At 42.7% G+C, this 15,560-nt stretch overlaps 1 protein-coding gene across 4 annotated transcripts in view; it reads left to right on the top strand.

The window, feature by feature from the left end:
- The window catches only part of PDE6H (phosphodiesterase 6H), a 29,292-nt gene extending 19,640 nt beyond the window's left edge, over nt 1–9,652 (top strand). For 3 of the 4 annotated variants that reach the window (XM_044982316.1, XM_044982308.1, XM_044982300.1), the window contains exons 2-4: nt 4,142–4,323; nt 4,925–4,965; nt 6,192–9,652. In XM_044982316.1, coding sequence (XP_044838251.1) covers nt 4,190–4,323; nt 4,925–4,965; nt 6,192–6,268 — 252 coding nt within the window. In that variant the 5' untranslated portion in view covers nt 4,142–4,189 and the 3' untranslated portion in view covers nt 6,269–9,652. Of the gene's footprint in view, nt 1–227; nt 389–4,141; nt 4,324–4,924; nt 4,966–6,191 lie in introns of those variants that run through there. The other variant, XM_044982290.1, reaches the window with a different exon arrangement.
- Nucleotides 9,653–15,560: the final 5,908 nt, after the last annotated feature.

Raw genomic sequence — 15,560 nt, 5'->3', positions numbered from 1 at the left:
ATTGGAATCAGAAGGTAGCGGGGAAGGAGATTAACCTGGAAGCCAACCCAGAAGTGGGATGTCATCTGCCAGCACTGGGATAAGAACATCACTGTGGACAGATTGTATTAGGTAAAATTAGTGTTCAGACGCAAGCAAGGCCATTACGCAAATGGATTAAATCCGGGGCCAAGTAAAGATCCTGTCAGAGCCAATTAGATAACACTGTGTGAGTGAGAGCAGAGGATGTGAAGGAACATTCAGTTGTCCAGCAACCTTCACTGGGAAAGGACAGGAATCCACAGCTACTGGCTCCGTCAGTTCTCTCACCCTGAGACTATCTTTCACTGTCTGCCAGTGACATTAGTGGCAGGGGAGCTGTGACAAAGACTCTGGAACGTATTCAGAGGTAAGGCGCCAGAGAACTCAAAGAGGTGCCATAGAAAAAGATCAAATCTAGGTGAAGTAGGAGATTGTCAGGCACCTAAGTATTGGGGTGACAGGGACCATAAAAGTCTATATAAATGGATAGACAGGGTTGCAAAACACTAATGGAAGGCTGTGCTGTGTGTTTCTCCTACTTCTGTGAGTCCTGCATGGTTCCGGAGGAACTGATCACAGAGACACAAGAATTGGTGCAGCTCCTGTGTCAATGAGAACTGGTCTCCACTGCAAGAACAAAGACATCTTTGCCTGTGTGTGGATAGAAATTAACTCTCACTGGCCTGTCAGTGTAATAACAGCACAGTGACTTTGTGCTGTCTGGTGCCGAGCTTGAGATGAAGGAAGTATGAACTCTCCCAGCGCTTCCTACCCAAGAGCTCTGTGCTCTTTCCCAAGGTGCCATCCAGCTGTGGAGATGGGTAGGGAGAACAGGAGTGATGAAGGTGCTGTGGGGAAGAGAGAACTGTAATTCCTTAACCCTGTTGAATCCCATTTCCTCTCCCTCTCTATTACATTAGTGCAGATGAGAAATAGGATGTAGTATGGTTTGGTCTGAAGCTTTCTCCCACCATATACCAGGTAGAGGTGGCTGAAACCTCACATAGTGGTGGGGTGGAGGAAAGGCTCTGAATCCCACAGACGGAGCCCTCCTATTATCTGCTTCTTTTCCTGAGTAAAGCTTGGGGCCAAGGGGACTTTGAGGGAGGGGAGGGAGCTGCCTCTCAAAGGTGTTATGATCTGGATGGAGTGTTGTGCTAGCACCAGCCTGGTGTCTGCTAAAACAGGGAGCAATCTCACTGACCGATGTTAGCCCAGCTGCCTCTGGGGTTTCTTGATGTCAGTATCCAGGGTTAAAAATCTCAGTCAGCCATTTTTATTATCATGTCACATTTAATTCTCTCATGGGTTGCCAGGATAGGAGGCAGCCAGCACCGTATCTGGGTCTGTCAAAGTGGATCAAAGCTGGTTAGAGATGTTCTTTGGATACTGATTACACATTTCTATTGCCCTGTGCCTCTAGTACTCCAGGAGGGTGTCTACATCACTGTGACTGTGTACCCCATTGATTATCATTCTTGAGACTAGTGCACAATGCTTTAACCACAAGTGTAGGGATGTATAGCCCACGCACACCACAATGCTTAATGATCTACATTTCTTAGAGCAAAGCAGCAGGGTTTTAAAAAATTTTCTCAAGTCTTTAAATAACACATCCTCAGGAAGGAAAGATGGTCTTGTGGCTAAGAAAATAGGGACCAAACTCCCAGCTAGTGTAAATTAGCACAATTCCATTTACTTCATCAGAGAATTTGACCCTAAACTGAGATTCAGGAGATCTAGGTATAATTCTTGGTTCTGACACAGATTTACTCTGTGACCTTGGACAAATCACTTAATCTCTATATCGCAGCTTCTCTTCTATAAAATGTAGTTTCCCTACTCTGCAGGGTTGTTGTGAGGATAAATCCATAAATTCCAGGGAGATGCTCAGATATTATGGTGACAGGGATCATATAGGTAACAAGACAGATACATAACTAGATTTACTATGACTAGGTTTGTGATCAAACTGAGTGTATAGCAAGTGTGCCTTGGAAGATTGTGGATATATTGTGAGCAGCAGGGCTAGTGTATATATATTTCAAACTATTCCTGGCTGTCACTGCAAACTGTACTGTCTGTTATTTCACCTAGGATGGCTTTAATCGTTCAGTCTCTAGTGTATTAGATATGGAAAGATACAGCTATTGAGGTATTTATAGTGTGTTGATCACTTTGGTATCTGAGCACCTGGTATGGAACACCCTTATTTCAAAGCATGTGGCATATCGACATGCATGCACACATTAAAATGGAATTGCTAAGAATATATTCTTTGCTCCTCAGGCTGTCCCCCTGACCTTTCTAGATTTTGTTTAAAGGAAAGAATTACAGCAATTGCAGGCACTGATGGGGGGCAAGAAGCCCTCTCATTCCGTGGTTGTCAATGATCTAAAAATACTCCCAGCTCTTTGGTGGCTTTTATAGGCTGGTGATTAGAAAGATCTCATCTCTGCAGTCTGTAGCAGCGTCACAGAGGGCGGAGGAGGGAAAGAGGATATTTGGAGGATTATACTAAAGTTCCTGTGGTAACATAAAGGGATTTGACGTCAGTACTGAGATTGTGAAGCTAATTCCAACACTTGTTAGCATGAACATTCAGTAAGTGAACCAACAGAAATGTTTAGGACAGGAGTTACATGATGAATGCAGAGAAGCGAAGCATGTGACTTCAGGAAGGGAGAAAGATGGAAGCCCCCCCCCCCTTTCCATGGGTGCACACAGGAGTGGAGTTGAGGGTAAAATGAGTAAACAAGCTTTACTCTCTTCTCCTTTGGAGAATATGGAATGTATTGTAGGCTAGTTTACCCACTTTTTTTTTTACCATTATACCAGTGGGTGCTCTTGACCAGTGTGCACTGAGCTGCATTAGACTTAATGAAGGGATGGGTGACCCCCGGGACACAGGTGTCAGGGATCCATGTCCTGTAGGGTGTAGAACCGCAGGACCCTCAGATACCAATGCAGCAGCTCTACCACCTGAGACAAAAGAAAATGTATGTCCTCTATGTGCCAGCAATTGAATTTATATCCTTTCCAGACTTCCATCCACTAGGGGATGACAGTGACCAAATGGTTCCTTGGCCACTTTTACAATCTGCTGAGCAGATGTACAGATTTGGGAACCACACAGTATTAATTAGTTAGCCCTGTTCCTAGATTTCCTTTTTACAATAGGGAATTGTGGCCTGATCCATATGCAGCAACGGAGTATGCAAAGCCATTGTTCATGACACTTAAAATCGTCAAAAATGGAGATGGACATTGTCTATTGGGTCATCTCTCACCCATTCACACTCTCCCACATCCTAGTCAATGAAGAATTGTTTCCTAAAATATATTCTCCACTGCTTTGCCTTGGTCCAGTTTAAAGCATCTTGGGGGAAACTATTTCCATAGGAGGCTAATATTCCATATTGCCCAGATATTCTGTAATGATTATAAACATTTTCTTATGGTGATGTGGCACCCAGTAGGTATATACTAAATCTGCAAATAAAAATATAGGCCTTACCAGACTAGGACAAACCAGTTGTCTAGCTCCATTGGTACTAGTCCTCCTGCTCCACCAGAACAGATTACTGGGCCATCTGGTCTAGCAACCTGTCTCCAACATTAACCTTCAGAAGCAGGTGTAACCATCTCTCTGCAGCTCACTGTGCAATATCCTGCTAAGAAAATAAAAGTCTCCCTGCCCCTAGCTGGTGTCCCCATGACTTGTAGACTGAGAACTTGCCATTTTTATCCTAGCAATTGTGATTGCAGATGCTGTTCTGATTCTTAAACTGTACATAAGAACATAAGAATGTTCACACTGGCTCAGTCTAAAGGTCCATCTAGCCCAGTATCCTGTCTTCTGACAGTGGCCAATGCCAGGTGCCCCAGAGGGAATGAACAGAACAGGTAATCAGCAAGTGATTCATCCCTTGTTGCCCATTCCCAGCTTCTGGTAAACAGGGGGCGTGGGGACACCATCCCTGCCCATCCTGGCTGTTGAATCCCCATCCCTAGGCTCTGGTCAAAGTTATAGTCCTTTCTCCCTCCTCTGGCTGATGGCATCTAGAAGTCATAAGTTCAGCACCCTCCTTCCATTTCATTATCTGTGTTTGTCTTACAGACAGGAAGATTTGAAAGAGGAGTACCTTGTGTATACAACAACCCAAGAATGAGCGACGCCAATACCCTCAACACCACAGAAGTAGCAGCTGGTCCCACCACACCACGCAAGGGACCTCCCAAGTTCAAGCAAAGGCAGACAAGACAATTCAAAAGCAAGCCCCCAAAGAAAGGAGTAAAAGGGTAAGAGCACTAATGAGAGCTCCAGGGAGTGGTATGTCCCTTCACATACATTAGGTGAGGCAGTGAGGTGCTCTGATACACCTTCTCATGTCTGGGATCTTTCAGATGATCTCTGCATGAATAGAACATGAGAAGGCAGGATACGTTCTCATAGGGGGGGAAATCATGCCAGAAGTGACACTTCCCCCTTATGCGTCCAACAAGAGAGTTGCACCAAATTCTCCATGGAACCCATTAGGCCAAACCAGGAAACACTTGTATTATACTCTTGTGTCACTCCCTTTTAGGGTTGCCAATCCAGTAATTAAAGATTAATCTTTAATTAAAGATTCTGTCATGTGATGAAATCTCCAGGAATTCATCCAACCAAAACTGGCAACCCTACGTCCCCTTGGCAGTGTGGAACTTCTTGTGAGCTGTCCCCCTCCTCTGCTGCTGATCTTATGTCCTTTGTCCCTGTAATTTAGCAAAATCCTCAAACTATTCCCTTTTCTCGGGTGCTGATCCAATCTCCCTTCAGTTAGGAAAGACCCTGTGTGAGGTAATCCTTCTCTTTTGGTTCTGTTCCAGTCTCACCTTCCTCTGTTGTCCTTTCTCACAGGTTTGGAGATGACATTCCAGGTATGGAGGGACTTGGAACAGGTAAGTTGTATGTAATATTGCTCTTCAGATGCCTTTAAAGTATTTCTGTTACAAAAATATAGAATCATGGGGCTAGAAGGAACAGCAAGGGTCATCCAGTCTAACCACCTGCCAAGATGCAGGATTTGTTGTGTCTAAACCATATGAGACAGATGGACAATCAGCCTTCATGCTTCAGGGCTTAAGATGATTGCCTGCTATGGTCAGGTATAAATTGATGCAGCATTCGTGTTGATGAGAATTGGTCTCTACTGCAAGAACAAAGACATCTTTGCTGGTGTGTGGATGGAAATTAACTCTCACTGGTCTGTCAGTGTAATAGCAGTGCAGTGAGGTATACATTTCATTTCTGCCCCTCCATAATGTAGCACTGCACAAATGGCCAAGGTGCCTTGTGGGTGTTCTAATCTCCCTTCCTTGTAATCTTCTATCAGATGTGGAATTAGGCAAATACTATGAAAAATTCGTGTCTGGATTCACTTGGTTGTGAATGGGCTCACTTGTGTTTGCTTTCTGCAAATATTCTAGCAAGTGACTTCATCAGCAGGAAAGTTCACAGAAATGGTTACTTTAACACCAATAATGCAAGAAAATCACAGAAAGTGAATTTTAAATTGCTAATTGTTAGCATTCTCACCAGAATCCTGATTCCAAGAGTTATACTCGTCCAACCAGGGACCAGAAATGTGTCATGTGATCTGTGTCCAATCAAAAGAGCTCAGATTTCAAATATCAGACACACGCCAATAATCTACACACCAAGAACTTTGTGCCAAGATTATTCAGCAAATAATGTTAGATAACAAAAGTATTCAAGAAAATCACAATCTGGTTATAAAAACAAACTAACAGGGAAGCAAAATTAATCAAAAGTTTTTAAGTGAGCTGTTCACATAGCTCTAGTTATCAGTTGCTGGTGATGAGATACAAGACTACATGGACTATGTTGGGGTTTTTTTTCTGGTGCAGCAAGTGGTGAGATGCCGCATGAGAACCATTGATCTAGTTCAGTGTGGCAGGAGGCTGCCCACTCTTACACTGATGTGGTGGGAAAATATTGTCTCTCACCTCTGTCTAGTCTTTGAATAGAGGCCCATTTTCCTTTCTCCTTCACCTAGCACTATTTCTTTAATAATCATCCTGCCCATCTCTCTAGGATAGAAGAAACAATGGGGTATACTGAGCTTGTACTGAACTTATCCAGTTTCTCTCTCTCTATCTTGCAGATATTACAGTGATCTGTCCATGGGAGGCTTTCAGCCATCTGGAACTGCATGAGCTGGCACAGTTTGGTATCATCTAAGTCACCAGAATCACTACTGGTGTCTTCCAAGGTTCCAGAATGGTCTTCTTCACCATTGACACTTATTTTTGGCCCTTCCGTCCACCTGCTGACATTCTGTTGAGCACGTGCAGGGTGGCTTCATGAGATTCACCTAGTTCTAAACAATTCCTTCTCAGATTAACTTGGCAAGAAGTTATCAGGGACCCTGAATATTCACCAGGTCTCATCTGATGAAACTATTGGAAATGTTTAAATATCTCTGTACAATATCCTGTCTTCCCCCTGGAGTATTCATGTGTGTGAAGTCTCACCTGTATCCCCTGACTCCTGGGATGCTGTATGTATGAATTTTCACCCCATATGCCCCGCTCTGAGTCACTTGAGATACTGTCTGTATGTGCCTATTTGAAGTCTTATCCTGTATTCCCACCCTTGACCCTATAAAATCTAACTCTGAATTAAACCCATCGCCCACTCTCAGGATACTCTCAAGCTTTCCATGTGTATGTGAAGTCCAACAGATGTGGATGATAGTCCCATGATATCTGAGCCAGCAATCAATTGCTCTGTGTATATTCATAGGGAACAGAGTCCTGAGAGTCACCTATCCACCTTTCATTAGGAAGGAGAACCTTGAGTCTCTCACATGAGCTCTCCATAGGGAATCTGCCACTAAAATTCACCTCTAAGCCATAGAACAGAAGGGCTTGGGAATACTACATCTTTCCTATATTATCCACAGGTTAGTGGAGTAGTTATTAGATTTCTGTTGCTCCAATAAGGACAGCTGACAGCCTGAATGTTTGAGATCACTAACTAAATCTATCATAGCACTCACCCCTTTGCTATCCTGAGGGTTTGCCATTCTAATCAAGTGACTCTCAGGGTGATATAAACTTTCATATCCTATAAGTAGAAATCCCTTCCTGTTCCTAGTACCATATTTACATGAGGAATAGCTTGTATCTGCCAGCTGTTGGTTAAGAAAATGGAGAAGCATTGCAATTGTCATCTGACAGTGACATATACCCATTAAGGGTATGTCTACTGGAACGTAGGTCTGTGCGTGAGCCTTGGCTCAAGCCTAACCCCCCCCCTCCCTTGCATGTACACTGCAATTGCTCTAACCTAGGGCTCAGACCCAGGGTTCCAGGACCCTGCAGCGCTGGAGGAGTTAAGCTGGCACCCAAGGTGCGAGCCCTATTGCTTTGCAATGTAGACGGAGCCCCGCTTGACTCGGTCCTGGGAGTCAGCTGGAAGTATCCCACAATTCCATGGGACAACTTCCTTGATCCTCTCTATCCCAACAATTTGCAATCCACTCTAGTAAAAATAGCAAACAGCAGCAGCTCAGGTTAGTGTTAACCCATTCTCTTCTGATCACTGATCTGCAAGCACACTGTCAGAGAGCCTCCTGGGCTTGCAATGGAAAACAAACTGATCAAGCCTTTTGCAAAGTGACTTGCTTCTTGGTAACACGCAGGGTAGGCAATAAAGTTCTCCCAAAGTGCATCATGGTCCTAGGGCTAGAGCAGCCACATTTCAGAGGGTGGAGGTGCTAGGGATTCTGGGATATGGTTACTAAGACTTCGGTCTGCACACTGCAGTGTGGACACCAGAGCCCTATGCTCAAGCCTGGGTTAGAAAAGTCTTAATATAAGGTAAAGATACAATGTAGCCGCTCAAGCCCAGGGTTCCCTAGCACAGGCAACTGACTCAAGTCCCACTAACGCTGGGCTTACATTGCAGTGTAGACATACCCTAAGGCATGGGCTGTGTACCAGCCAGATTTAGCTGAGTGCTTCTAGCACTCTGTGGGTTTAGCACAAGTTGGAGTCCTACCTACTTTCTTCTTCCTCACATTTAGCATACAGTAGCCCTCCCCCTGCCCACATCACTCCCCATCCCTATCAACCATGGAATGTGAAGGATTTTCCTTTCATGCCCCTCCCCAGTTCAAGCTTTGCAGATGCATGTGTTGACGTTGAACACCTGACCTCAGAAGTTGGTGCAAGAGAACAACTGGGAGTAGGCAGAAGGAGAGTAGTTCCACTTAACCTTATGGATCTATCTCTTGGTCTCTGGAAGCCTTAGTCCTTGTTGGGCTGGGAATGGTGATTCATTTAGCCACACTCGAAACTGTGCAGAGACGGGGCAAGAATATTCCCTTCCTCTCTTGCATTAAGAAAGGATTTTAATTTTGTTCAGAGTCAAGGGGCAAATGGTTTTTATTATCTGATACTCATAAAAGAGGATGTCATTTTTCTAAACATTGTGGTGAGCTTCATTCAAATTTACCTTTCCCTGGTTTACACTGCATGTGTCAAACTATATATATATATATATACACATTACAAGTACAAATTGTGTGTCAACTGGCGAACTACATCACAGGACTACTTCATATGCAAGCCTGCCCACTGCTAACGCACCATCCCGCAATCTTTGGGGAAGATCCACTGGGCCGGGGACTCAAATAATTGCATGGGACAATGGAAAAATAACAGGGATAAGTGTGAGGGTCAAAAGGAGGAAACCTGACGGGGACACCGAGCAGAGAACCCCGGACAGCGCCTACTGCTCCTCGAAGGCGTCAAGGGAGCCAGTGGACGCCGCCCAGAGGAACTCTGCTCGGTTGTGTGAATGGATGGAAGATCAGAAGTAGGCCCCACAGTCACAGGAAACCCCCTCCACCAATCACAGGACTACTTGTTAGGCAGATATCATCTATAACCTTTGTTTTTCATGCACTGTTGCTTCTCGTTTCTTGCATCCTTCTCTCCTTTTGCAGCTCTTCCTCTTTCTCAAAATCTTCTCAGTGCAGGTATGATTTTTATTTAGGTTTTAAATATGATTGACGTATTTCATTTATTAATAGCCTCTGTTTTTTTGATTAAATAAGGATGTCAGTTTTCTTGTGCTTTCTCTCACCTTAAATTGCTCTATTTATATGACCCTTATCTCTCCGATTCTGACCATCTCTTATAATTTGTCTGGAAAAAGGCTGATTGGTTCCAGTTTCTGGATCACACAAAGAAGTGTGGTCATTGCCTCTCTCATTAGTGTGCTTAATTAGGAACATAACATGAGGACTGAGCATTAGAGTAGCCCTTGAGCTCCCATTTTTGTCCCAGGTTGAGACATGGCTTTGTGGCATTGGGACTGTTCTCTGCCACAAAGTTCCCTCTTTCTAAAGGCATCCAGAGACATTCTAGTGAACATCAAGGTATTGATAAAGTTTCTCCTCTGAACCTTGTGTTAGTACATTCCCTTCCACCACAAGAGTATTGCTAGGTTTCCCCTTCAAAGGTGTCCAAAATCAATACGTTCCCTGCCAGCTCCCATATCTGGCTGAAGACCTGTTTTGCAGGGGTTTGGAGGCAGCTGCTGTTGGTCTTAGGTTTGGGGGATTCTTTTAAGTTTATAGTTATTCCTTTCATTTTAAGGAGTTTTAAGATTTATAAAAAGAATTTTAAAACAACTTCTCTTCTGGTCTTTAAAAAAAGAGAGAATGAGAGAGCCCCTGGAAACCTTATTTTCAGAAGAAGCTGTGAGAATTGGCAATGTTGCAAGGAAAAAATTATATTTTAAAAAAACTTATGAAATACTGCAGCATGTTCACATTGTAACAGGTTATTCTTTGGTCTTTTACTATTAAAAATTGTTTTTAAAATCCCAAAGAGATGATCTGAAATTACTTTTAACAATAGACACATAATGTTTTCACTCAAAGCATCTCACACTATTTCCTTCACCTCTGGCCAGATCGGACTGGGACAGAGGGAGCCTTTTAGAACCACTCCATCACCGCCCCACCTTGAAAGAAAGTTAGATATTTTCTGAGCCATTGCTGCCATGTGGCCAATAAGAGACAGAATTCAGTTATGACATCATTTGAGAAGCAAATCTATATTCTCCTCTGTTTGTGCTGCTACCAGGGAGATAATACTTAATCACCATTTCTTGTGACAGGCCACTGTCAGTGGAATGGATAACAAGCAGGGGTGGGATTTAGCCCACATTTTCTGGAACTTCATAGCCTACATTTTCTGTAAATTATGGGCCAGGCCCTCAGGTGGCGTAGCTTCAGCATAGCTCCATGGATACAGCCTTGAAGCTGTTCACAAACTCTTCATATGTTTCCCAACTCACTAACCCAAAATGTATTTAAATAGCCCTTTTACTTCTAAATTCAAGAACTCTAGAAGCTCAACACTAAGCAGCCCCATGATAACAAATCAATGTGTGAACAACCTAGTGCATAAGAGTCACCCTACCAGAACAACCCAGTCTGGATAGGCCATCTCTCATGAATCACCCCTATAATAATACACTAGGGTACATACATGTGATGGGGGAGAACATGTTGAATAAATGAGCAGATTTCCATATTACCAACACAAGTATTCATAAATCATGAGCCAGACCCCCCACTCCCAATCATGAAATGGGCTTAAAAATCCAAATATTTTTAAAAATAATAAATGTTGGGCTCTTTTTCTTTGCCTTTTGATTTCTGAGCCTTTAGGGTGCCTTTGCTAAAACACTTTACACTTTTTCTCCCCAACCTTCAAGGCTGGAAACTTTTACACACACACGCCACACAAACACACATTAAATGAAACTGAGATTCTCTAGTAATCACCTGACTCCAGCAGCTGGGGCTTTAAGAAAATAACTAAATGTCACAAGAGTTGGCAACACTGACAAACTTTCAATCGTTCATTTTATGTAACAGTAAAAAAAAAAAGGTTTAGAAAATATGAAATGTAATACCCTCTTTCTGAAGACTGCCTCCTTTCCCAGCTTCATACCTGCAGCTAGGTTCCTGATACACTGCACCACCCTCTCAGAACAAGCTCTCCTCTCCTCACTGTGCTCCTGCTCTAAGCAGTAATAGAAGCTTTCCTTTCTAATGGTTCTGATCACAGAGTTGAGGTACTTATTGCCAAGCTTTCCCCTTCAGGGTAAATTAGGTGTTTGGTTCTTTGTGTAGGTTATACGATAAGGCCTACAGTGAATCCCAGGTAAACCAGAATAAATCAATTAAGTTATATCTCAAAGGGTCATACACATCTCACTATAATCTCTCTCAATAGCAAAGGTGTGTTGACAGGAAACAATTAGAAGAAATATAGAAAATGAAGTGAGAGGATTTAATGATAAGTCTGAAGCATTACTCCCTCGGTTAAAAATACCCAATTGTATAGCCTTTTTAGTGTTATTTTATTATGGTAGCAGCTGTGCTGTAGTTGGGCTGGATCACGCCTGAACAGCATACCAGCACTTTTGCTGAATGGAGGGATGCCATTTTGTTCTCAAAATGGCGTCTCTGCATCGCATGACCTCGCATGCACTGTACGTGGGTGAGGTCACACCACATGGAGGACACTATTTTACACAGAAACAAAATGGTGTCCTCATGCAGCTGCATGGAGGTGTCCATTGTAAAGAACAAAACAGCATCCTCCACACAGCGTGAGCTCGCACACCCTGTACATGCGTGGCCATACTGGCAAGGGTAGAGTACCTATAATTTAAATAGTAGGACTGCACCACTGAATAGCAGCTAGTGGTCCCAACCGAGATGGGTGTCTATTGAATTGCTAGGTGCTGTACAAACACATAGTGAAACAGACAAAAGGTAGGAGGGGAAACAGAAGCACAGAGAAATGAAACTACTTGCCTGAAGTCACATAGAAAATCAGTGGCAGAGGCAAGCTTAGAATCCTGGTCTCCTAATTCTCAATCCAGTGACACATCTGGCTTTGCTGATGTCCTCTTCAAAGTACCCAGGGCTAAGAATCTTAAACAGTCTGCTCTTGAAGAATTTTCTTTTAACTAATTAAATACTACATTCAAATGTACCTCTAACTAGAGGCCAGATCCCCAGTTGGTGTAAACAGACATAGCTCCCTTGAAGTCAGCTAACCTGTGCTGATTTACATTACACCAGCCAGGGATTTGGCCCCTGTCCTTTAAGAATACATTCAGTAACTTGGAAATTAACCCTCATTCCATAACCAATTCTCCCCTTGTTGTGTGAAAGGATCTCTTCTTTCAGAAAGAATGGGAAATGTTACTAAAGATAGGCAGGCTCTATATACGGTAGTAAAAGGAAGTAGAGATTAAGAGATGTATAGGCAAAGATATTTTCAGACAAGATTTAAAAAGGAGTGGAAAGTGAACAAAGGCAAAAGATACCCGAAGGCTGCTTCATTGGCAGCGGCTGCAGAGGAGAAGGCTCTTGGATTACCTGCGGGAGGAATATTATGAGAAGGGACACAGAAAAGGCTGCTGGTAGGTACCCAAACAAGTGAAAAGTTCAGCACACCACCACTTTACTTTTATAGACTCTTTCTTTTAAACTGTACCCCAAAATGCTTCAGAGAGTCAAGCAATACAGCAACCATGTTATAGAAAGGAAAGAATAATAGCGGAAATGAAAGAACCTAAAGTCAAAGAGGTGGAAATAACAGGAAGCCAGTTAGTTCCCATGGAGTTTTTTGGAGGTGGGGGGCAAGTAGGCAGCTGCATCACTTACACTTTCTCAGCCAGCTCCCTTGTTCCCTCCATTCTCACTCCCACTCTCTTCCTCCTTTTTGCCCTCCCTTTCTCCCCTTTCCATCATCTGTTCTGTACATCAGAACATGAGAACGGCCATACTGGGTGTAACCATGCCTCTGTGGGTCACAAATGAGAATACCAAATTCAGGACAAACTGCTGAGAAATAAGGCAGATACACCCCAAAATTGGAGGTTATTCTCCCATGAGATATACCAAACCAGCAACAAAAATAAATGTCTGTTTCACCACACTGGCTAACAAGAAGTCAGGACAGCAGTTTCCTTAGGCATTCCAGTCCTTGTATCGCCACCAGAAACTCTAGACTTAGAGATGGGTGGTTCTTTAAAACCAATCTCCTCAAATAAAAGGTTCTTCTGATCCCAAAGGACCAGCCACACACCCAGGTCAATATACAACTCAGATCTTACCCAAAAATCACACTGTTGCCAATCCTTTAGTATCTAAAATCTAAAGGTTTATTCATAAAAAGAAAGAAAGAAAGAAAGAAAGGTGAGAATTAAAACTGGTTAAAGGGATCAAATACATACAGTAATTGCAAAGTTCTTGGTTCAGGCTTGTAGCAGTGATGGAATAAACTGCTGGCTGGATAAGTCTCTGGCTGCTTCCAAATAATTGGAAGGACCTCAGTCTCTTGGTTAGAATGCTCCCATTAGTATAAATCCATAGTCCAGAGGCTGGAGCAGGAAAGAGGCAAAATGGAGGTGTTTTCAGCGCCTTTTATAGCTTCTGCCATGTGGAGGGAAAACCATTGTTTCAAACAAAGCCCTCAGCACAGCTAGTGGAAAATCACAGGTGACAAGATCATGTTTGGAGTCACATGGGCGAGTCACATGTCCATGCATGATTCCACTTAGACATAGTAGGAAATCATTACCTATACCTCAAACAGCATGTTTACAGGAAAGTCCCTTCAGGATAGGTAGGCGTCTTCCATTGTGAGTTAAATGTTCTTTTGATGGGCCACTCAATTTAATAGTCCCTCCAAGATGTGCTGGCTAGCTACCTTGTGGGCGTTACCCCAGAAGCAAACAATTGAAATCCAGTTATAGAGCCAATACTCATAACTTCAATTACAAAAATGATACATGCATACAAATAGCAGAATTATATTCAGCAAGTCATAAACTTTCCATAGACACCTTACTTGATAATCTTTGTACAAGATTTGTTGCAAATATATAACAGTGGTTGCAACAATGATCTATATAGCCATATTTTATTCAGATAACATCACACTGGGTCAAACCAAAGGTCCATCTAGCCCAATATCCTGTCTTCCGGTGCCAGATGCTTCAGAGGGAATGAACAGAACAGGTAATCCTTAAGTTATCCATCTCCTGTCACCCATTCCCAGCTTCTGGCAAACAGAGGCTAGGGACAATCTACCTCTTTCTATCCTCCCATCTAAGTTCTGCTTTTTGTTTCTTCTTCTTCTTTTTTTCTTACCATCTCCCCATTTTCAACTCATTTCTGCTTCCTCCTTGCACTGACAACTGTCCTAGTCCTGGCACACCCCATCTACCCACCACTTTTCCTCTCTCTCCTTTCCCAGAGTGTTTTCCACTCATTTTCCACAGGTATAAGTAACTACACAAGACAGTGGACAATCAGGACCAAAATTTCTACCAAAACAAGCTTCAAAGGAAACAGTCCTGGGAAAGGTGAAATATTTCCAATTTTCTGACCAATAAGAACATTTTCTTAGCAACATAAGAATTGGAGTAAATTAATGATCCTTCTAGTCCAGTGTCCTCTCTCCAATGAGAGCCAGTGCCAGATTTTTCAGCTTCAGAGAAATACATACTCCACCTGATTGTGCAATGCTATGCTATGAGAGGCAATTTCTTCCTCACCTCCAGCCTGTGATCAATTTATGCCTGAAACATTCATTCATACTAAAGTCTAATCCCATTTTTAATCTTGCTGAGCAATTTAGGTCAATAATATGATGTGTCAGCCAAGGTCTACAGTTCAATTATAAGGGACCTGATCCAACATCAGCTGAAGTTCATGGGAACCCTTCCTTTTACTGGTAGGCTTTGGAACAGGTCCATGCTGCATAAGAACTACTTCCTTTTATCCACTTTAAATGATCTGCTTTCAAATTCGAGATACCCTTGTCCTTAGATTACTAACAGGCACACCCAAAAGGCCTTCTCAAAGCCATCCTTTCTTTTATTTACCTTGATTTATTTCCTCTTGCTCCTTTCTGCCCTGAAGTTCTGAACTTCCTGAAGAATGAGGTGCTTTGACGTTACATCCGTCTGACATAGACTTTGTCTGCTGTTCCTATATATTCAAAAACATTTAGAGCTATTTCATGCAGTGTTTAGCTTGAATAACTCTGGCTGCATTAAACCCCAACATTGTCTAACTTACCTTTGCAACAAGCAATGATTTCCTTGTGATATTATGCCGCCCATTGACTAAGGTGCTGGTCCAACATGAGTGTTTAAGTTCTTCTTGGAGCTGGTTCATGAAGAACCTTATCTCACAGTCACTGATTAAAAATAAGACTTCTAACATTGTACACCTGTATATAATGGAGCTGAAGTGTAATTAATAGCACAGACAATTTTGTTTGTGTTGCTGCCAGACACAGAAGTTTATTTTCATAATATTTTTTCCTTCTTTCAAAGAAGTGTGAACGAACTGAGCACTGGTGAAACGTTTCAGACAGTTTCTAGAGAATGAAATCTTCTATTTTTCTACCAAACTGAT

The sequence above is a fragment of the Mauremys mutica genome, chromosome 1, assembly GCF_020497125.1.
Source record: "Mauremys mutica isolate MM-2020 ecotype Southern chromosome 1, ASM2049712v1, whole genome shotgun sequence".
NCBI classification, from domain to species: domain Eukaryota; kingdom Metazoa; phylum Chordata; order Testudines; family Geoemydidae; genus Mauremys; species Mauremys mutica.
Note: the sequence above shows the minus strand (reverse complement) of the source record. Positions and strands in the feature narration are given on the sequence as shown.